Raw genomic sequence first — 23709 nt, 5'->3', positions numbered from 1 at the left:
AGTGCGCGCTCAGAAGGGGCCTAGAAGCACACTTTAAGAACAACGCTATTCCATGGCAAATGCTTTTATTACAGTTCTAGATTAGTCACAAAGGTCTTTGATTCCAAAAAGTTAAGACGGACTGTTAGGGTTTTATTAAAATACACTGCAAATGTCTGTTTTTAAAGAGAATCTGACGCTGGGTACCTCTCATGAGCTGCTGTTTGTTGTTGAGGCAATCTCGTTCGATAGTGGCCAGTTCCGTCTTCTGCTGCTGAATAATTTTCTTCAGAGATGCATCCAGTTCTTGTTGCTGCTTCTGCACAAATTCCTGCTCCTGGAAAAACCAATAGAAGTAAATTAAATTGTGTTCTTCTAACCACATTACACTTTAATGAAACTCCCAGTTCTCTCAGCATTAGCTATATATGAAAATAAATACATCTATGAAAATTTGAGCTAACATGCCTTGGCTATAAAATTATGCGTCTCTTGTATCGAGTAGACTTAATGTTTAAATAATACCTTCCAGAATAAGACCAAAGGCAACAAACTAGCCAGCGATCTGCAATTCATTCCATCTCTTGTCTCTCCTCAAAACAAGCTGCAGGTTCAAAGCCAGCAAAGACAAATACTCAATATAAAGCTGATCTCATCATATCAAGGGTTAATTATTCATGGATGTGAGAAAATACAAGTATGATTATTTTGCTTTGGATGATTAGTTCAATCCTATTTATTTACACAGTTGGATTTCAGATTTCTGTCTCAATCTCGAGTGGTTTATCTTGTCGTGGTTGCAAAGATACTGAAGTTGGGAATTCCACAAGACTGCTGTGAAGACACTCAAGGGCTTTGGCAGGAACTGCTTTCCGCAGGACGTGTGAGCTTGTCACACTGGAGCTGAGCTGGCTCCTCACACAGCCGTTTGCCATCTGCCTGATGCCATCCCCGTATCACCTGCATCTTCCCGTTACCCAGGGTGTACCAGCATCACCCCAGGAGAAGCCGGCAGTGGTAAGAATCCCCCTCCCGTGCCCCGCGACCATACTGTTGCCTTTCTTCTTTGCAACTATCAAAAAAGAACCACCCCAAAACAAAACAAACAAGCATCTACAAGCACACGAGCATGCACACACGCGCTTTAAGAAGAAGAAATTAATGCAGACGTTTCTACCACGATATAAAGGTCAAAAGAAGGGATGACGGCAGCGTCTTCTGAGAGCCGAGGAGGGCAGCTGAAGCACTTGCTGTTACAGGCAACAGAGCAGTGTGAACCAGGGTCTGCTGGGAGGGAGATGGGATGGGGCAGGAAAACAGCACTGGGCTACAGGAGATCAATGGAAGGGTCTCCTCAGCTACATCTGTTTATTTTATTACTGAACCTACGCTACTCACTAAAAGAGTTGTCAGCAACATACAGAACTAAATGTTCATTAAGAGCATAGGTTTTAATGCTTTTAAATGCTGGTCATTTTTATTATGACCAGGAGAGTCTTGGATTTCCTCTTCACAGAAAGTTATTAATATTCATCTTTCCCAGCGGGCAGCAGAGTCACGCTCGGACAGGTAACAGAGACCAGAGGTGGAGTAAGCTGGTGGAACGTTCTGACAGTGGCAGACCTGAGGGTACAAAAGGAACTGGAAGGCTACAGCGGGCAATTAAGTCCAATATACCTTATCAAATACACAGACTGATGAAGAATAGTGTTCTGTTTCCCTTTCTATATGAAAAAGATAAAAAACCAAAAAGTTTATTCTTCTGAGGGTGCAGGCATATAATTAACACTGTGTTTAATTTGCTAGGAATTTTTTGATTTGGAGGGAGGGGGTGAGAGCTGTTCTGGTGCAGTCCTGGTCAAAAAGCAATTATGCCTGAGCTTTACTCAAACATTTAAATATCGTTGTTGCTCTCCCTCCATGGGAAATCTTAAGATGTTTTAGATTTGTTCGCACTATAAATAAACCAGGCAATCTCCGAAAACACTCTGGCCTTTCCACTTCCCACATCTACTCAAGTATCACCTAAAAAGATCACAAACTTTACTAAAGAACACGTTGGATGCTGGAAAAGGCAGACAGTGCCAGGCAATCCACCTTTTTAAAATTACCACTTGGTTTTGCCCAATAAAGGATCTTAACATCAACTCAAGTATCTTTAAAATACGTGGTTTCACTGCACACACAGCACAGCAGTCACACACAGTTTCTCACACGTGCTGAACAAATAAGAAACAGCCGAGAACAGTGTTGTATTGTGTTTGTGTGAAACTTCAGTGTCTTGTCCAGAGTTAACAACTACTGGAATTTTCATCTTTTTACCATGAATAGGTCGTAATTACATAAATTTGTGCTAACTAGTTTGGAGACAGCGGTGGCATTGATCAGCACGTATGAGCAGAAGGAGAAGAGAAAACACACATCTGGAAAATTAGGGAAATAAAACTTTTTTTTTGTTTTGCATTTTAAGACTTACATCCTGCATTTGTGCGTTGAAAAGCGTACATGAAGACAACTGAAAAGACTGAATCATAACCTGAGCAACGCCCTGTGGGACACAATGTACTTCCTATGTCAGAATATAATGAAATATATTTCTGTTCTTAAAAAAAAAAAAAAAAAAGAAGAAATGAAATCTGCTGTACGTTATTAATATACACTTCAAACGTCAAGGCTCATCACATAAAAGTAGTCACTGAGAGAAGTTCTAGATATTCTAAAACTAAACATTTGCACCTCGTCTGGTACTTCTCTATCACTCCAAGTAAGGGTATTTCACCTTTCAAATTGTCTCTTTCACCTCTCTTACTTCAACGAATTGAAACCAGCAAAGGGAACAAACTAAGTCACTATGAAAATGTAGTTTTTTTTAATTGTTTCCTTAAAAAGTTCAGAGACACATATCCTTGGTGTGGGGAGAGCGCTGCAATCCAATCACATTCTATCCTGGGAAATCCCCTCTTGAATTAAACATGTAATCGAATAAAGTTGCTATTATTTTCTACTAGGTCGCTCAGATAAACGTTTAATCTCTCAGTTTCTCAATCCCAACCTGCTCTGTTGCGGTGCAAGCTCTGTACAGTCTGCACAGACTCTCTTGTACAGTCTGTACAAGCTGTGGCCATCACAAAGCCAATATTTTTCGAAAACACTATCCCCCTTTCTAGCTGGGTCACACACCAGCAGCAGTTCTGAAGCCGTGACATCACAGATGACGTCTTGTGAAGTTTCCACACACCTACACTTTGACATTTAAATAACTTCACTTTACCTGCTTCTGCGAACAAGATGCCTCACGCTTACACACAATATTGATTTTTCCTCCCCTGCACTTATATTGTTCAAAACTGACTTCTGACTGTAACCTTTATCATTTGATGGCCCTGAGGGGTACTTACCGCTCATAAAAGCGCTTTAAATAAACTTGCCGTAGAAAAATACCGTTCTTTTTCGGTACAGGATACAACATATTATGCTTAACAGCACAAACCTGGAAATAGCTGCTCCTACATTTCTACACAGTATAGTCTAGAGGATATGATACGGGAGTACTTGAAGAGAGAGAGCAGTAGGTAGGGTTAGTGTGAGTTAAGGTACATGTTCACTCAACAACAACAACAAGAAGTGAAATCATCAAGCTGTGTGAATACCGCTGCCTCTTGTATTTTAGTAGCTTGAAGCTGCCGCTGTTACCTGAGCATGCTGGCTTTGTGCAAGCTCCTCTTTCTTGCGTTTCATGAGCTCTTTTCTCAGCTCTTTTGGTGCTTTCTCCACTTCACATAAAACCTACAGTGTATATAAGCATGCAGAAGGTGGCGAAAAGAACACTTTTTTCTCCACAGCAAGCGTTACTGAGAACACAGGACATGCAGGTCAAGCACTAGAGGTACTGGGAAGCGCGTTACTTCAGGAGCAGGGATGTTAGTTTAGTGAAAAGAGCTTAATTGAAAAGAGAGGGAACAATACATGCTTTAGGTGTGCCAGAACACAGAAAGGAGGTACATGCCAGCCTCTTTGTGCGTGCAAACGCTGCCCAGCGCTCTCCCCAACGGCAGCCTCTCGCTCCCACTTCCCCGCAGCAGCTACAACAGTCAAGAGAGTCAAGGAAACCACCACCGGCGAGAGAGGTATTTTCTTGAAGCGCCACGGCAAAAGGACCACAGAGTATGTTTACCTCGTGGTGAAGCTGTGAAAAACGGTTGGAAGTTTAAAATAACTTCCACTGACAGCTATTTCTGACACTGTCTCAAACGTGAATTTATAAGATGCCATTATTAGTGTCTTCAACCATAAATGACATCTATACAGGGTAGGTCTTTAAAATAATCGTAACAGCAAATAAAATATTAATTGGTTGTAAGTGTTTGGTTCTGAAGAATTTAAAAGCAAAAACCACCCATAACTAAGTATGTTTTCAAGAAACTTTTTGTGACACGTATGCTGGAACGGAACGTGTTTCAGTCCAAGGTGAATTAGACTAGATTAGAAGAAAGACTCTAAATATAACCTGGCTAAATCAACTGAACTAAACTATTAATCTCTTAATTTGCTCATGTGTTTTATTTCTTTTTAAGAATGATAAAGATGTAACATTGCCCACTCCAGTATAGCACGGGCAGTTTCAGAGCACCAGCTGCGCTTTCCTTCGAACTGTAAATGGCCTTCTTAAGCTTTAAATACAAAACTACGCGCTCCAGAACAAACGCCTGTTTGTTTAATAGTGGAAGCATCATCAGAAAACAGAGTCCAAATCACCACATGCTATTCCTGTTTCCGTGAAAGAACTGCTTTTAGCTGAGAGCAATACGTTAAAGTCTTCCCGCTTTCCCATGTAGGACCCAATCACCAGTAAATAGAGAGAGACTCAACAATGCAAGAGGTATCGCAAAAGAAGAAAAAAAAATGTTATTTACATACGAGCTTATGGTTCAAACTGAATACAACTTAGATTTTTTTATGCACTTTTGTACTACAGGATCATTCTATGCAAAAGCACGGACAGTACAGATTTCTAAAGCAATCTCTGTCAGTCTGGAAACTATTAAAGCAAACGCTAGAGCCATTTATATACAGACAAGCACTACGTAATTGAGCTGAAAATGAAATAAAACAGCTTTTAAGATGCAAAATCCTTATGGAAACACATCACCTTCTCTTACTGTAATGCAAGCAAATTAATAGCATAAGGTGTCAGCGTCAAACGTCATTCATTTTGCCTTAACTGTACGACCAGGTATGAAATTAATTGTAAAAGATTTTAAGTTATCCAGACTTTTCTCTCCTGGCTTTCCTTTTTGATTTAAAAAACTAAACCCATATAACTGCTCTAAAGAAAGGAACTCTAAACAACAACAGCACACATTCAATAAAAATCTAACAAATTAACAAAAAAAACCCCATCTCTGGAATTTAAGTAGTTCTCGGTAGTAATCAAGACCATATTCTTTTCCTTCAAAATTCTAATTTGGTATTTACTAAGTAGCTTTAGCTGGATTCGTTTAAAGTTGAATTCTCAAATATTTTTCCACACTCTTTGAGAAAATACTTTTTCTTCATTTAATATTTGAGAAAAAATATTTAAAATAATATTATTAAATATTATTAAAAGTAATATTATTAAAGATCCTGTGAAAAATAAAGTCTTCTAATTTGGTGACGTTTTCTAGATTAAATGAGTACCTAAATCTTCCTGTTAGCTCTTTGTATTTCACTTTAGGCAGTAAAACAAAAGACGTAATACTGACTGCTAGTAACCCTTCCACAACTCAGTAGAGGACATGAGGTTGACGTGCCTTCTGGGAGACCTAATCTCAACCATTTGCTGCGTCCATACTCCTTATTTTCTGTATTATCATCATTGTCTCTTACCTCCTTTTTTTTGTTCTTCAGCATGTTCTGGAATTTGGACAATTCCTTCTCCTGTTCTGCTTTGATGCGTTTTGCTTCGTCTCGTAAACGATTTGTGTGTTCCTGTTCCAAGCGCTCTATTGTCTGTTTCTGCTGCTTTTCTAGATTTTCTATTTCTTGATCATACTGTCGCTTTTTACTCTGTAAAAATAATTTGGCGTTTAGAAAACTAAATCCTGTCCAGGGAAGCGCTGCACCACAGCAGAGGATGGCCACGATGAACCGCTCTGGCAGGCAAGTCCTAGCATACAAGCTGGGCACCCCACAATTGAAAATGTTGCCATTTATTAATAAAAATTAAAACTAAGCTAGAGCCATCGTAGAAGGAAACACCTGATGGCTGCTAGTAGTATTCTACCTACTCCATCCAGATGTCATATTTTAAGAGCACCAAAATGCAGAAACTCACTGTCATTTCCTGTTCAAAACGTCTGTACATTTGTTCTCGCTGTTGCAAAAGCTTATTACTGAGCTGCTGCTGGGCTCTCTGCTCCTCCTTCTGAAGAAGCCGTAGCTCTCGTAGCTCTTGACGTCTAATAATCAAAAAGAAGAATTAATATTGATGGGAAAACAAGAGGAGTGGAAAATTACAACAGATGAAAAAAGCACCTACAACTTATGCCCAGTAAAACTAGTTTTGGATTGATTGTCTCACTAAAAACCAAAATAACTAAAATTAATCCCCAAATATTACAGAAATATCATTAGCCCCCTTCTTTTATTCAAAGAGAAAAACATTAAATTTTAAATTTTACTTTTAAAAACACTTACCGTAAAAATCGCATTTCTTCACTTTTTGAGTCATTTTCAGTAACTATTTTTGATGTGGTTACACTCACTTCTACTCCATCAACAACAAACTTCCGAGTTTTCTTTAAGGTTTTCTTCTGCCTTCTAGTTTCCTGAATAAAGCACTGGTAAGTTATTCTGTACTTACTCTAAGTTATATCCTTTTTTCCCTTTTTTCTTACTATTAAATTACTTCAAATATTACGGTGGAAGCCTACCATACAATAATCAGTTCTTCTTTTTGATTAGTGAGGCACCCGATAAGCAAGTGAGAACTTGAAAAATTCTAAATACTGAAACTTTCTCTAGTCAGCAAAGGAAAACTGTAATTATTGATCACCTAGATTGCTAGAAGAAAAAAAAATAATCTAGATAAACCCTGAACAGAACTGATGCAGTTTTATTTTCAAGAGCTGAAGGCACTTGCAATTACTGTTTGCTTTTGACCATAATTTTCTCAGTCACTAAAAAAAGATACTGAATTCTGAAAAAAGGTACTGAAACAGAATTGCAATTTACTTATTCAGAAATAAATTAAGCGAGCAAGTTTATTTCTTTTATTCGTATGTATTAGTCAAAAATCATGTGGTGATTTTGCCAACAGAAAAGGAGAAATCTCCATTCTCAGAGCTGCCGTTGCTTCATTACAAGAGAAGGGAGACCCCAGTGAAACTGCGTCTCCGTTGCGTTAGGGCAATGCCAGCTCCTTGAAGTGATGCTTAGCACAGCTCCGCCGAGTTAGGATTTTTGTTTGGGGATTTTTTGGGGTTTGTTTGGGTTTTTTTTCCCCTTCAAGCCCATTGTTGCACAGTTACTATCCCAATATGGCTATAATCGTATTAGTATAAAGATATAAATAAAGTTCATAATCTGGAATGTGCTTCCTGTGATTAAGCTCATTCAGACCGGCACAACCGCATGGATACAGTACAACCATGGAACACACAATCCCGAGAGCCTGTCTGCCTTACAGCTTCTAAACCTAAGCAGAGACAGAAGATGGAAGTGACAGGAATTCAGTACAAGATGAGATGTTACAAGAGATCTGTCCCGTTAAACAGGGATCCTGTGCAGAGTAAGGTGTTGAATTAGTTTTCTTGCATATCAGCTCTGAACTACAACCGTTCACAAATCTTCACCTGTAATGTTGTTAGACTTCCCCTTATATGCTAGTCTACGTTTTTAAAATACAATTACGCAACAAAGTAAGAAACTGATTAGCATCTCTGTAGCTTCTGGCTTTGCTGCACAACAGCACAAAATCCAGACATTGCTAGAGCAGGCAACTTTGGTTTCTAAAAGTTTCTAAAAGTGTTAGATTCCGCAGGTCAGACCAGTTTCTCACTCAATAATTTTCTTTGTTGCAAAAGTCAAACTTGGAGATAATTTTAAGGTCACGCTCACATAGGATTTTATATAAAAATATATGACTGCTTACACTTACCTGTAAAGATATTGATCCTGTCTCTTTGTTTTTACTAAGGAAACTAGAAATCGACAAGTTCAAATCAATGCTGCTATTATCAGCTGTAGAACCGGTGCCCGAATCTGCATCATTTTCCTTCAAATTCTCTGATTCCAGCTGCTGTAAAGTCTCCGTGCTGTCTTGATTATCTGCTTTGACTTTCCCCTCATTTTCTTCAGTGCTAATACTAATACTGGGGACTGGAGGGACTTCAGAGTCATCAGCTTGTTCACTGGCAGCATCCTGAAGCTTATTCTTCATTATTTCTTCAGAAGTAACTGCTGACTGTTCTTTGTCTATCTGAATATTGTTTTCCTGGATATTCTCAGGTCTGTGCTCTTCTGAATTTTGGTCCGTATCAGTCAGTTTATCCACTGCTTTTTCAGAAATATCCTCAGGCTTGCTCTGCATTGCCTTCTGGTCTGCGTTGTCTTTTCCAGAGTCTTTGATCTCCGTTTCCTCCGTGCTGCTTATATTGCAAATATCCTCATTTTCACTTTCTGCCAGTTTCTTGTCTACTTTGATTGCTTTATCTTGGCTTTCCGATAGAGTTTCTTTAGAGCTGATTATCTCATGGACCTGCTTAGCTTGACTTTCCACTGGCTTATCCTCCGTCTCAGGTGTTTTATCCCCATCACTGATCTGTGTTTCAGCAATACCACCTACCTCCTTAATGTTGTCAACTCCGTGCTTTATTAGTTCCTTTTCTTCATCAGCCGCTTTATCTGCGGCACCGGGCAGAGTTTCTGTAGTGGTGTCCATTATCGCCTCTTGCTGACCTTCACCTTTTTCTCTCTTCTGCTCTGTAGTACTTTCTGCAGGGACCTTTTCTTCTGAGAGATCTGTTCTGCTTTCCTTCTCTTCTTTTTCACCAGTTTCCTTAGAAATGGCTTCTTCAGTTTCTACACTATTTTCAGTTGTAGGTACTATTTTCAGTTTATTATCTTCTGTCTGCTCATTTCCCGTGTCATTTTCTTTCTCTATTTTTAGGTTGGGTTCATCTTTTATTTCTGATTTTGTTACAGCGTCAAGTTCTTTCCCTCCTTTCTGGGGTTCCAAATCTTCTTGTGCTTTTTCCAGGCTTTCTCCCGTCTTTTCAGCTGACAATATTTTGCCTTGCTCATCCTCCCCAGTTGGCACAGAGCCATTCTGCACTTTCGTATCACCAACAGTAGTAGTATCACACACGTTTTCGGCTGTTTTCCTAAATTTGATGTCCTGAGATTCATCTCCAGTTGCTTTGTCATCTGGAAATATAGCGCTGGCTTTGTCCTCAATCGCATGACTTTCTGTTTTCTCAGAAAGAGATTCCAGGACAGAGGCATTCTGCGACAGTTTATCCTCTTCAGAGCTGGCAATACTAAGGTCAGAGGATGCACGCTTGTCTGCAGGTAACTGCTAAAAAATTCAAAGACCAAAAAAAAATATTTAACCATTTTCTAACTTCATTAAAGCACAGTTCTATTGAAGAATACCTGAAAAGATATGATTTTTATATTTATAGGGAGAGTGATATGATTTTTATAATCTCAGAGTACTTTACTAGGCATTACACGCCACAGAACGAGCGCATGAACTGCAGCCGAGCTCTGAACAGAACAGTTTCACAGAAATCTTTTTCCATCCTAATTTAATAAAATATACTGTGATTGCAGGAAAGGGATCATGATCAGCCCTCTGCCTCAGAATCTTCAAGAGCCTTTTTCCAATCACATTGCTTTTTTTTTTTTTTTTAATTAGTTCAGCTCCCCAGCAGTCCCACCTACAGCTGGATTTGAAGGACACACGGACACACGTCTTCGTGCCAGTGTGGCCAGGAAGAAGCTGTGAAGCTTTCATTGGTCCAGCACTGATAAAAATGCAATATTAAGACCTTCACCTGCTTCATCAAAAAGAACCTCTTTCCTTGTGTTTTTTTGTTAAAAATGCCTGAAAATATTTTGGCCTGTTTTTTAATCCTTGTGAAACTCCATTAAAATGGTGAAAACCTCCAGCAGCTCCAAGTAAGTGGTGATATGGAACTATAACAGACGCAGTTACACAGCTGTAGAAACTGCTGCTGCCGGAATACGAATGAATGTTATCAGATTACATACAGCCATACAAAAGAATATACTAATACAGTATAATTTTAACCATAATTGCCCTTTCACTCTTCAAAGCGATTGCAATATCTCTCTGTCTATATTTACTGTTAGAAGCCTGTAATTTGCAGATCAGGCTTCTGGTTTGCCATTGGGAACATACAAGGTTTGCCATGGTACCACGCACGGGTTCAATAGCGCGTTTCTTCCCTTAAGGTTTTCCCAAGAATACAGAGCACAAATCCTTTTAAGTCAAAAGTGGATTTAAAGGATTTCTTCACGGAATTGTTCTAGAAGCTTAGTGTTGATCTCCAAGCAGTTTTTAAAACTACCACAAGTAAATAACATAAATGCATCTACCTCACGGTTTCCCACCCCGCTGCTTGTGTGGAGACACTTAATGGAGCTGCAGGGTGGCCTTCACCCCAGTCCTGCCAGGGAATGATGGCTTAGGAGCTAAATCAGCTGAGGGGGTGGGCGGGTGATGCCTCAGGAGATGTACAGTAAGTCCTGGAGGAAGTTGGTGGGAATGCACTCTTGGGGATCTGCTGGGGTGGACAGGGACAGGGGGGGAATGGATATGTGCTTCTTGTGCACATGCATTTGGCTCTGTGACCATTGCTGGCAACGGTGGCTACTGGTGGCGGTGGTCACTGTCCATGTTTATCGTGCTTGAGACAGTTACTAAGTCAGAGAGCACATTACCCGTATACTCTGCAACCCACCGCCACATCATTGCATTTCATGGCTTTGCCCTTTAAGGAACTGAATTTGCCTTGTAGGATTCTGAAACATCTTTAGAATTACACTCATAAACGCAACCCTCTCTTGATAAAATATAGGGGTTTTAGCTTTTGTGTTTTTCTTTGACAGCCACACTGTAAAATCACATACATGATTTATAGTATAATGGTCACACACCTTCCTTAATGTTTTAAGCATCTTATGGAATACAAACATACATTTACTCATTCATCTAGTCATTTTGACTTAAAACCATTTATATAAAAATTGTATTTGATTTTTAAAATTCTACACTACATATACATGTAAAAAAAAGATAATACTATTTATTATTAGTTCTTAAGGAGTTTAAGAATATGCTAATTTTGAAAATGCTGACTACTTAATTTTGTAATGAGGTTACAGAATGTTTACGCTGTTATTTCCTAGAAGCCTTGATGCAAAAGTTGAGAAGTACATCAGAAACCAAGTTCTCTATAGGAAACATGATTGAAAGTAGCTGCATATTTAAAAAAAAGTAAGTTTTAAACTGACCAGAGAATTTTCTGTTTCTTCTTCTTCATCCTCATCTTTACCATCTTCAACTTCTTCTGTGACTTCAGCCTTAGCTTCTGCAATCAATTCTCTTATTGGTTTATTGGAAGTAACAGTAACAAATGGATGCTTGTGGGGAAAAAAAAAGCACAATAGTAAATGCTGACTTCACTGTACACAGTGGGAAAATCGTAACTTCAAAGAAATACAATTTCAGAGAAATGTTACTTTGGTTCCCTTAAACTTGGAGATTCACAGTTAACATTAATCATAACTGTCTTCATGTATTTTTTTCTGAAGAAGTTTTAAAACCTAAACTTATTATCCAAATATACTGTGTAAGTAATCTAACAAACTTGCTGAAAATACAAATAATTCATTTATACTGACCTGTTTCACAGTCCAAAGAATAAAAGTAGAAAGATTTTTTAAAAGGTTATTTTTCCTGGAAGCGGGCTTCATTTCTTTTCAGCTCCACAGTTCAGCTATTTTCTGATAAGCTTTATCTAGAAATACTCTTTCTAGAAAAAGTCCGCTTTGTCTTTTTGAACAATTTTTCCTAACAACGACACAGAATTCTACCGTTTTCTTTAAGAAGAAACAGCTACCCGTTCTACTGGCTGAATCTTCTTTCTCTGCTTGGCCCTGCTGCTTAAACCTATTCAACGTATGCCGGATGTATTCCGGATAAAGTAAATGCGTGCTGACGTTAAACAGAATCAAATGTACCTTGTCACATCTCCTCTCCTTTAGCTATTCTGCAGTGACAGCATTACAGAGGGAGGCTGAGCACTAAAGCTTTTAAAACACCTGTCAGCAATTGACTGCTTATGTAAATATCTCCTTCATCCATTATAGGTATCAAAGTATATTTTAAATACTTAAGCAAAGTAATTAGTAACAGTACATCAAAAGATATAAACAAAGACTTTGATCTGATCTTGGTATTGTTTCATCAGATTTTACCAAATAAGGATCAATGCAACAATGTTAAAAACAGATTGTGTACAAACACTTCATCTGAAATTATTGAAATAGTTCCTATAATACTGCTCTGCTTTTAAAAAATACAAAATAAGCTTGCCTTTAAACAATAGTTCTGAACAATTAACTCCTCCTACCTGTAGAAGTTGAGTTGCGCTCCACCTTGCATCTACATTCTTTTCCAAACATTTCTTCAGGAAATCTTTAAAATCCGATGACCTGCACAAAAAGCGAACAAGGAGTGGTTTTTCTTTTGTCTTGGCATCAGTCTAGTGTACAGTGAAATAGCCTTTTGCTTTCACATGCATCTACGCTGCAAATCCAGGTTCTGCTATTGATTTAGAAAAACACAAAGATAATACAGGAACGCAAAGACCAATGTGGCACAAATCCCATCTTTAAAGTGTTCTTCCATTTCTAGAAGAGTTTAATTTTGGCTCGGAATTTGTAATCCACAATATCTGCTACATCACCAACTGAATCACATAAAGATATTAAAATGATCAAAGAAATAATGGCTTTTTAAAGTATTTTCTTAGTATAATAATACTTCAGTCTCCTTTTACCCGATTTTCTTTTTCAGATGGTCTTCAGAACTATTACTGCATTTGTAAAAAGCTATTTTGCATACATTTTAATGCAAAATCTGCAAAATATTTCAGTATAAAAGCTTCTAAACAGAACTACAAGAAAAAAAGTCATAGTCCCTACAGTATAAGGAGAGATATAGATACATACGTATACATGTACAAACATATATAGAGTATGTACCTGACTTTATGCACAAAGCTAGTCCCATGAAGTTCAACACGAAGGTAAGTTTAGCACGTATCTGACTTGGCACGTCTCAGACTCAAAATCTACAAACTGGGTTGGGAAAGTTGTAAATAAAATACTAACCATTTTGAAGGCTGTGCTAATGTAGGCGGATCCGATTTCGCTATTTTCAGAAGCACTCGCATTGGATTTAATTCATGATGAGGTGGCTCTATTTGAGCCATTTCTATTAAAGTAATGCCAAGAGACCAAATATCAGCCTTGTAATCATAAGGCCTGTCTTTAGAAGTCTCGCACATCACTACTTCTGGAGCCATCCTGCAAAAAGAATAATGAAGTAACAGATCAGAAAATGAACTCTTATCTGCTCTGAAAAAAAAAGGTTAATATATTTATAATTAATATATTTACATTATATTGCATCAAGCTTGTAACGTTAAAAACAATTTTAAGATTAAGATACTAGTTCGTACTAAGAAGTCAGCAAAACAGTGCACTTACCAATATGGTGTACCAATAAAGGAATCTCTTCTTTGTATTGTTCTTGTGTTCTTCGCCGATACTCCAAAATCCGCTTAAAGCAAACAGTAAAACACTATTAACAGGCTGGTGGAAAACATATTGTATTTTAAAACTGTCTTTTTAAAATTTTGTGCATTCCAAAGCAAACTTTCTGTGGTGCTAAAACTTCAAAGTGAGATAAAAATATTTGTTTTTTGATAACTGAGCGCCAAGGTCCTATAGCATTTCTAATAAAAGACGCTGAATAAACGTTATTCTCCACTGCTAAAAAAGGTAACGCTACTGTGGAGTTGTGCGGGACAAGACCGCTGCATGCGTTTACTGCAGGAATAAGCGAGTTAAATTATTTTAATTAGAGAATAATTTCTTTAGCCCATGAAGGCTGTATTCCTGAGACACGGCATATTAGCTCTCTCATTAATTCAACAACTCATTCAATTTTTAAGTTCAGGATTCAAATTCTCATAAAGCTAGATTTTCCCTTTATCTTATGGTTTCTTTCCACATGACTTTTCACTTTATATTAAATATCTGAAAGCTCACACGTGCACCTTTGATGTAACTTCCAACCAAAAATCAACTTTGTCTTTGCAATTAATATTGCTTGTCTATAAAGCACTACGTTTCTCACTTAGAAACAGAAAAAGATGACATTTAAATAAGTGTTATATGCTTATTATAGATACAACTTTCTTAATGAAGATCTAGATATTAAAGCAAAGGGACAAAATAGCCATATGTTGCCGTCTTTAATCTGTACAAAATTACTTCATGGGCTCAACACTTGAGAAGCCTAATTTTGCTCCATGGAAAAAAAAAAAAAACAATACAGATTAAGAGCGCTACTTGTTCAAATGCAAAATCCAAAATCTTGAGGGACCTACAGATACCGAAATAATAAAACTCAAATTCTCATAAAAATAAAATGCAATGAAGGAAATTTATTTGCCATTCATACATGGCAAACAAAACCAAGGAATTACCCATTTCTTTGTGTACCAGAAGCAAAATATAAATAGTTTAAAAGGAGCAAAATGCTCTCTCAAGGGATGCTGTGCACTTTTCAAAACTAAAGTAAATCTTTTAAAAGAAATCTTAATTAGCAAACCTGAATACATCACTAAATGCACGTGTGAAAGAAATCTCCCTGTGGCCTGACAGCCTGCACAGTTCTGTACATCAGCTACACTTGGCAAAAGCTTAAAATAGTTCCAGTCCGTATGAGGAGGAGTCAGACCACGTGAGGCAAATAGAATTTACAGACACAAATTATTCTCTCTCTGACCAGGAGACTCCTGCTACGATCTGTGCTTTCTTTTACAGTAGCGAAAGACATTTTCTTCATAGTAGCAAACCACACGCATCTGAAAAAACTCTCGTTAGATTGGTACCTAAATAGATAAATACCGAACTCCACCAAACTACAGCCGAAGGAAAATACAATTATTATAAGACCATGCAGAATTCTGGGAAAGACTTTTATATGCAACACGCTTACCTAGTTTTATGTCTCCATCTAATGTGAAAAGAATATTGCCAGCTTTTAGATCTCTGTGGATGATCTTATTTTCATGCAAGTAGTTCAAGGCTTCCAGTGTCTGTCTGCACACCACTTTGATCTGCGGCTCTGTTAATGGCCTTTCAAGCTCTACAAGGGAAGGAGACAGAAATAAACACGACATTTTTGCATTTTATGTTGTTACGTGTTGATAGCAATCAGTATAGAAGTATATGTGAAAATTGCTTCATCTGACAGATTCTGAACTCTGAACACCATATGTCAGAAAACCTTTTCGTCTTAAATTATTTGCTCCTTTCATTAGAATTTTCATCCCTTCTACCCAAAATCCTCCTCGTTAGGAACTCTGCACACCTACCCACCTGAACTGCGAAAAAGCTATGCAGTTTAGGGACTGGTTCTTTTGTATGGTACACCGACACGTTAAAGACTAGATCCTTTACTTCATGGTACCAGCATTCACCAAACTTAAGGAATAAGCACAGAAAAATCTAACTTTAAGCTTGATGCAGTATAAAAAATGTGAATCACAACGTAATCTGGAAGATGGAAGGGGAAGAATGTGATCCTGAAAATGGCTCATATACATTATGTTATGACAACAGAGAGCTCCACAAGCATAGGAGAATAACTCATCCTGTTCATGTAAAGGATCAAGACAAAAATGTGCTTTGGAAAGTAAACAAACATTTTAAAAATGAGAGAAAATTAATCTAACTTAAGCTATAATGTTAATAGATATAGATGTAAATGCTAAATTAAAACCACAACATTCAACACATATTACAAAGCACTTACATAAATATTTGCACTTCAAAACAGTATACATGTGAAACAAGTCTTAAAAAATATATATATATATAAATTTAAAGAAGTTATTAAGTTTATTATTTGAAACAACTTATTTACCCAACATTACTGCATCTACTGCTCCACCTGCACAAAATTCGATCAGGATCTGCATATAAAAAAAAATAAATACACAAATTACAAATTAAATAGTTCTGCTGAACTGAAGGATTGATTAAGGGTCGTTACTGGGAGACCTGAGTTTCAGACTATTTGGCCTTGATGAAATATTTCGCCAACCTCTGCAAAATACTGGTACTGTTACTCAGATAAAAGCAGGGCTGTGCTGCTCAAGTAAATTATTTGAAAAACGCTTGGAGATCCTCAGACAATAGTTTTAATCCAAAGATAAAATTGCATAATGAAACTTATAAAACATAATAAAACAGTTCGCTTGAATCTGACTCATTGTAATGTGATTTACTTAATCCCTGCAAACTCATTTCTCAATTATTAAACTGTACTTCTCTACTATAAACTTTCTGACTGAAAAATCCAAGTATAAGAGCTACATGATTTTCCAGTAGTTGATGTTATCGCCTCTACTGTTTCAGACAAAATGAAAATATGGAAAAGTACTCTTAAAAGTTACAGAAAATTAGTAAATCCAGATGTTTACATTCACCTTCCTCCATTTTCTTTGATGCCTACAATGCATCCAGAACTGAGTGATACTAGAAAAATTCCATCTCCTGTTCTCAGTTTCAATTTGAAACAAAAATAAACTGCAACTATTTTGGGGCACAAACTATGCTGACATGTAGGACAGAAAGAACATACACAAAGGAGAAAGAGGGTGGACAAAGGGAATGAGGAGGGGAAGAAAGAGGAAAGGTCTTCCAACCCTTCCTTAAGTAGTGTTGTTCTTTATTTTGAACTTTAAGTATTAAAATTTCAGCCTGACATCTAATGAGTATTTCTTGCCAGAAATCTAACAGTCAATATTTGGGGAAATAATATCTTAACTTTTTCCTTTAGAGTACTTTTAAAGTCAGAGTATAATTGCCCATAAAAGAGGAAACCTCAAATTATATCTTACACCATAACACTTATATATACAGCACTTCTGTTACCTATTACTTCAAACTACTGTTATAATTAATCCTCCCAACAATAGTACTAACAAATGTATTATATAATGCAACTCTTCGTAAATCCTTTAAACCATTATTCCATTTACATGCTTCTGCACACCTACCGCCAAGTAAGTTAAGTGTAGGAAATTGTAAATAAAGAATTTCTTTCTCTAACATTTGCTGTTTGATCTAACAATCTGACAAAGATCTCTTTGGTAGAGAAATTGTGTTTCTAAAACTGGAAAGCAAAAACATATTTTATGTCCAACTACCATTCTTTTCTTTTTTCCCACCACTAAATTCTGGTTACTTACCACATCATTATAGCCTTCCCTTTGCCACTTTCATGCCCCTGCATTTCACTGTAGCTGTACAACTACAATTTCATTTTCAAACTCTCTACTCCCATCTCTATTCTGCCATTGAAGCTTATCCACCCGGTTTCATTATTCTGCCTTCGTGTATATTTGGTTTTGTGCTGACCTTTACGTATGGAAAGTTTTTCACTATTCCGCTGTTTTATAGGGTATCATTTTACTCTGTGTTCAGATCACACAAAGTTTGTCGAAAGCTTCAGAAAATAAATCTACATCAGGAAACATGGTATTACATTTCCATTGTTTTCATGCTTAAAGGATAAAGTTTATTTGTAAGACTCCAAGGAAATTTTCTTTTACTTGTTTCAGGTATCCTTTAAAATTATAAACTCTGCTCTAAAAAACATGTATTCTTTGCACAACTCCAAAAGTGCTTATAAATTTTGCATTGTATTGCCTAAAAGAAAAAATTGTACTTTCATAGCTACAGCTATTCCGTGCAAAGGATATAGCAGAAGAGTGACATACAGTCATAGTTATTTCTGCTATGCTTCTATGTACAAATATCTAGATTTTAAGTACATTAATTATCATTCAAGTCCTGGTAAACTCTCTTTCCTGGAATTACTAATGAATTCACTCCTATCTAAAATACATATGTCACAGGCTGACCTTTTCAGCATATTACTTATTTTTCAGCTGCAGATTCTGAATCTCACTCTAAATTCTTCTATGTAATTAAAATCCGAGTCCTGCTGTTACAAATAAGCACTAAGAACTCTCTCCATACACCAAAATGAACCTCTAATTTCCAAATTTCAGATTCAAACTCCTGACCAAATGACTCAGTGTAGCTCAATTTAACAGCGACAATTTCCTATAAGTCATAATCACAATTTACAAATTAGTTTTGAAACTGAATAGTTATCACGTTAGTGACAACCCAGAAGAAATGTGATTGATAAATGATCTTTTCACAAAGCCAAGAAAAAAAAAAAAGTAATTTCAATAATCTTTTGAAACAAGTAAAAGCTTTTAAAGAACAAAAAAATACCTACCCAAAGATTGTTTTCATAGTAGAAAGCATCTAGGAGCTTAACAATATTAGGGTGATCACAAGATGCTAAAATATCAATCTCAACCATGTAATCTTCAAGTTCTTCTTCTGACTTCGTATCAATCACTTTTGCAGCAGCCAGTACTTTCGTTTCTTTGTTCTGAGCCTGTAAAAGAGAAATCACAGCAAACATATAGATATCTGTATGAATTTCACCACCACACAACTGTCACCAGCAAAGAAAAACTCAACAACCGCCCCCCGCAAAACTCCTGTTTTGACATTTCTGTACTATCTTCCTGCCTTTAGTTTGCTTCTCTACAAAAAGAGAATACCTGCAATTAAAGACTAGATAAATTTTAGCAGGAAAAGGGTTTAATAACTTTTCTCGAGGTCAAGAAACAATGAAAGAGAGGAATATAAAAATACTTTATTCTCGTCACGTTCTTTAAACCATCATGCAGCCAACAGCTATTGATTACTGTTTTATGCTTCTAAGATGAATTTCTGTGCTGCTCCTCCAAACCCTATCTACTAACACTTGGCAAGAAGTATTAAGTAGCCTCCACCCCCGCCTTTCTAACTCCACGTTCTTGCCCTTCTGACACTCCCCACCTCGTGGCAGCACCTCTGTTTGCAAAGCCACCCAGAAAACCAGATCCTCTCCCAGTCCTCAGGAGGTTCTGCTCTTCTCCAGCCAGGGGCTGTACTGAAGCTCCCACGGCAAAAAGCTGCCAAGCCCTCATTAAGTTGTCTGGGCATTTTACTCTCTTTGCTTCAGAAGTCTAGGAGGAATTCCATAGATGGCTGCTCACTGACGTTGGGCACGCTGAAAACGCTGCCAGTCTCTATTACTCCACACCTTAAGGCTGGGGAGCTACAGCTGTTGGAGTGATAAGGTCAACTGGAGAACAAGTAAGATTTTGACTTGAAAAGCAAACGGATAACAAGACCTTGGGTACCCAGCAAAAAAAAACCAAAAAAAACCCCCAAACCACCAAACAAACCCAAAAAGAGCATTTCTGCTATGCATTTAAATATTCTTTGGCTTTTTTCAAACATGAGAAATTACAAACAATTAGGGTGAGTGTTATTTAAATAGCAAAAAAAAAAAAAGAAACCAGTTGATGTTAATACTTATTCACAGAATATTGTTGAGAAACTAATCCAGCCAAACTAGGCAAGGTGAGATTATTACTTTTCTTAATATGTGGGGGATAAAGCAAATAGTAAATACATAGCCTATGTACGTGTGTGTACATATGCAAAGGGCACAAGTTGGAACATAGATGGTTCCACTCGAATATGAGAAAAAACTTCTTCACTGTGAAGGTGCCAGAGCCCTGGAACAGGCTGCCCAGGGAGGTGGTGGAGTCCCCTTCTTTGGAGATTTTCAAGACCCGCCTGGATGCAGTCCTGAGTAACATGCTCTGGGCAATCCTGCTTCGGCAGGGGAGTTGGACTAGATGATCTTTATGGTCCCTTCCAACTCTAAAAAAAAATTCAGTGAAATATACACATAATGTTCACAAAATTATACACACTTTATAATAATTCTATTGCAAATTATGATTGAAGGAATAGTATAACTTGGAATTTAGTAAACTTTAAGCAAGAAAGTATATTTTCTCAAGCCATCATAAAGCCACTAATTTGTCAAGGTATTTCCAGTCGTTGTCTTTTGCCTCTGAGTAAGTGAAGTTGTAGGACTGAAGTCTATTTCACCGATTACTTGAAAAGACCATGAAGAAAAGGCCTAGATCTTCTCCACCTAGCTTCTGACTTTCAAATGAAATTAAATGAGAAGCGTGGACATCATCTCTCTCCAGAGCAGCAAAAGACAAGGACCCGCAGGGGCAATTCTGACTCCTGACGTGAAGCATCACCAGGTGGTCCGTCCTGTCTCTCTGCTGCTGCTGCTGCTGCTGCTGCACGGGGCATCTTGGCCCCAAACCCAGCTGAGATGAACCCAGGACCCAGCAAAAATCCCAAAACCTGATTTTGTCACCTAATCTCATTATACTAATATCAGGCAAAAGCTGATATGAGACAGCAAGTAAGAATTCTTAAGAATGATTTCCAAGGTCTAAATATTATTGCACGCAGAGCCATAAATAATTCTTTCAATGTGGCAAAAAGGAATAAAAGAGTTAAAGATAAAGGTTTATGATAAAATTCAGTAATACAGTAGTAAGAGCAAAGCACTCTTATAATCATAGCACTAGCTGATTCATCTTATGCTGAGGGTAAAGGTTTTCTGTAACATTTGTTTTTATCTCAATGTTCTTCCCAAAACAAAAACCAACCAATCTTCCCAACCTCAATATTTGCCCTCCCATTTTAGCAACAAAGATAAGGGCATCTGTACAACATTCTTTGAAAACAAACTACTGAGAAGTCTTCCAACACACATTCTAATAATAAAAAGAGAAATGTCTGCTTAACACAAACATAATTTGTTTTGGTTTCATGTTTTATAGCAAGAATGAAAGACTAACCTTCCTATTCTAGAGCTGCACTGTAAATTAAACATGAAAGGTGAAACACGTCTGACTCTGCAACAGAATTAGACTTGGCAGCTTTACATGTGCAGAAAAACGGGTGTTAAAGCACCTTTTTAAAGAATTCAAATATGAACTGTCAAATTACTTTCTCGAAACGCACACAGACATAGGCTCTCCACTGCACCTTAAAAGGAGGATACTTTAAAAAAATCATGAAAAAAAATCTGAAATTAATTTTTACACAAACTTTTTGTAAAATATAATGGTAATAATATGTTGTTTAATTAAAACTATTTTAAACTTCTACATCAAGTAACAATAACAGATGTTACTGTTTTCAGATTCAGTTTCACCTTAGAGAGAGAGGGGCATTGGTAAATTAGCATGCATGATTACATAGCAGGGAGTTTGCTGTATTTATAGCATATATTGCTTTTTCTATTGACAGAGTACTTTGTATTTTGATTTTTCCCAGATTCTTTTGCTTGAAGTAACTAGAAATCTGCTTTGAATAAGTTTCTTTTATTTCCTCCTTGTGGTAGCTCTACTGAAACAGCTCATTAAAACCAGAAGTGATTATAGAGACAGTCTGATTATCTTTATGAGCATCTTAACAATTATAAACAAAACAAATGTTCGCCTTTGTTCTGACTTGAGATAGTAAAATTTTGTAGGTCTAGATCCAGACTTTCTTTCCAGTTCTAAAAGAAAACAGCTCTAAAATTAGCATATTTCCACTGGATATTTCTGAGGACTGATAAAACATTTTAAGTATATATCAAATTACACTCAAAAATAAATAAAATCTTTATATATTTTAAAAGCTTTGTTTTAATAAGATATTCATCTCCACCCCACAATGCACTCTATAAAAAATTCCCATCTATATGACTTGCTGTAAGAAGCACATACGAAACACGTTCTTTTGAACTGTGTAGGAAAGGCTTTTACTGTTCAGGATAAGATTTATGTAGCGCTGTATTGTACGGGAAAAAAAAAAACCCTCTGGATTAAGAGGAACAAGAAGTATTTACAGCTTTGTGTGGGCATGTTTGTTTTTTCTAGACTTTGGCTGAAGTCTTTCTTCTGCCACATAACATTCTCCAAAGGTCAGAGCAGGAGCAAAACTGTTTGTGTAGATACAGTATTGATTTGCATATACTTGTTTTGCATTTGGGTACATGAACATTTAAAGTCAAATAATCATTCATATTACTCGGAGGTTCCGTCCTTTCAAAATACTTCTTGTATCAGCAGCCAAGCAGTTTCTTCCCATATTTTAGCTCTCAATTACCAATTCAAGTTATTCCAAATGCTCTGCTTAAATACATTTGATCCTGCTTCCATGACAGGTGATCTAAGCTTCAGTCCTACGCTAAGAAATCCAAACTGGCATCTTCAATGGTTATGGTTCAATCCTGCCTTATGCGGAGACAAGGAAGAAAAAGGAGGAGAGAATTTTTTTCTTTGCATTAACAAAATTCAATCTTTTCAAAAGATTCATACACAGTGGTTGAAAACTGAATTGGAATAACTCATTCCTCCAAGATCTGACTAATGCAATATGACATAGACATTATTAACTAATATATGCAACAATACATAAATACTGCAATCCTTCCACCAACACTTCTATTTGCGTTACATATTTAAGGTTACTGCGGCAAACATTAGCTTACAGAGAGGCAGTATGCACAAGGGAATAGCAAACTGTATGTTACAGCACAGTTCTTGCAATGGATGGCACAGTCTCATTAGCAGAAATCATACAGAAATACTCTTATTCTCCTAATTCTAAGAAAAAGTACTTTTTAGAAAGATGGACGGATTGCAGATTTGCATAGACTAAACACGATCTTGTCAACTAGAACTTCAAATTACTTTCTGAACCTAAATCCCTCACAAACAGTGATGACATCTAATGCACAAAAATATTGTTAACGTTTGAAAACCCACCAGTACAAGAAAAGAGAATAACCATTCCACACGAGACTGTGAGCATGTGAAATTAGTGACTCCTCCCTATCAGTCCTGGATTTTTATACAGTATCATATATCCAAATATAAGTTCCAGAGCCAGAAGCTTTGTGAAGAGACCACGAGCAGAATATTAAAAGGCAGGTTTACTGTCTGGGCATTCAGCCAAGAAGTTGCATATTCCCAGCCACGGACAGCAGGGAGAGCAGAGCCACCGCTCCAGAGTAATAGGATTACAGCTCAGAGATAACTCATAGTCTTTCATCTTTAGGTGAACCAATATGAAGTTTCAGCCTTGGTTGCGAGGAGCTGTTTCGGTTTCCTATCACCAGCGAACGTTTCCTTCCCAACCGCACAGCTCCCCTCTTGCTAACTAAAAATTAAACACTATTTACAAAAAAAAGTGAAGTACGTCCTTCAGCTACTGTTCAGCCAACTGGAAACAAGGCTGAGACACGAGATAGAAAATTGTTCATCGCTCTTCTTCCCAACGCCTGATCTCTTTGGAGGTGTTATACAACCACACGGTGTGTTTCACAGGCAGCAAAACAAATCAATTAAGAAGCTTTTTCTTTTCTGACTCATTCTTCTCACAAAATCCTATAGTCATCATCATAGAACATCA

General features: G+C 37.2%; 1 protein-coding gene across 1 annotated transcript in view; it reads right to left on the bottom strand.

The window, feature by feature from the left end:
* The window catches only part of SLK (STE20 like kinase), a 50746-nt gene that overhangs the window by 9864 nt on the left and 17173 nt on the right, over positions 1-23709 (bottom strand). The window contains exons 2-14 of the mRNA XM_074158883.1: positions 18605-18769; positions 16214-16262; positions 15284-15433; positions 13765-13837; positions 13387-13581; positions 12624-12705; positions 11503-11631; positions 8120-9538; positions 6658-6788; positions 6296-6419; positions 5848-6027; positions 3673-3765; positions 187-316 (exon numbers count right to left, since the gene is read on the bottom strand). Of these exons, the coding sequence (XP_074014984.1) occupies positions 187-316; positions 3673-3765; positions 5848-6027; positions 6296-6419; positions 6658-6788; positions 8120-9538; positions 11503-11631; positions 12624-12705; positions 13387-13581; positions 13765-13837; positions 15284-15433; positions 16214-16262; positions 18605-18769 (2920 nt within the window). The remainder of the gene's footprint in view (positions 1-186; positions 317-3672; positions 3766-5847; positions 6028-6295; positions 6420-6657; positions 6789-8119; positions 9539-11502; positions 11632-12623; positions 12706-13386; positions 13582-13764; positions 13838-15283; positions 15434-16213; positions 16263-18604; positions 18770-23709) is intronic.

Source organism: Numenius arquata, chromosome 15 (genome assembly GCF_964106895.1).
Source record: "Numenius arquata chromosome 15, bNumArq3.hap1.1, whole genome shotgun sequence".
Classification (NCBI taxonomy): Eukaryota; Metazoa; Chordata; class Aves; order Charadriiformes; family Scolopacidae; genus Numenius; species Numenius arquata.
The sequence above is the reverse complement of the archived record's forward strand: the minus strand, read 5'-3'. Positions and strand labels throughout refer to the sequence as shown.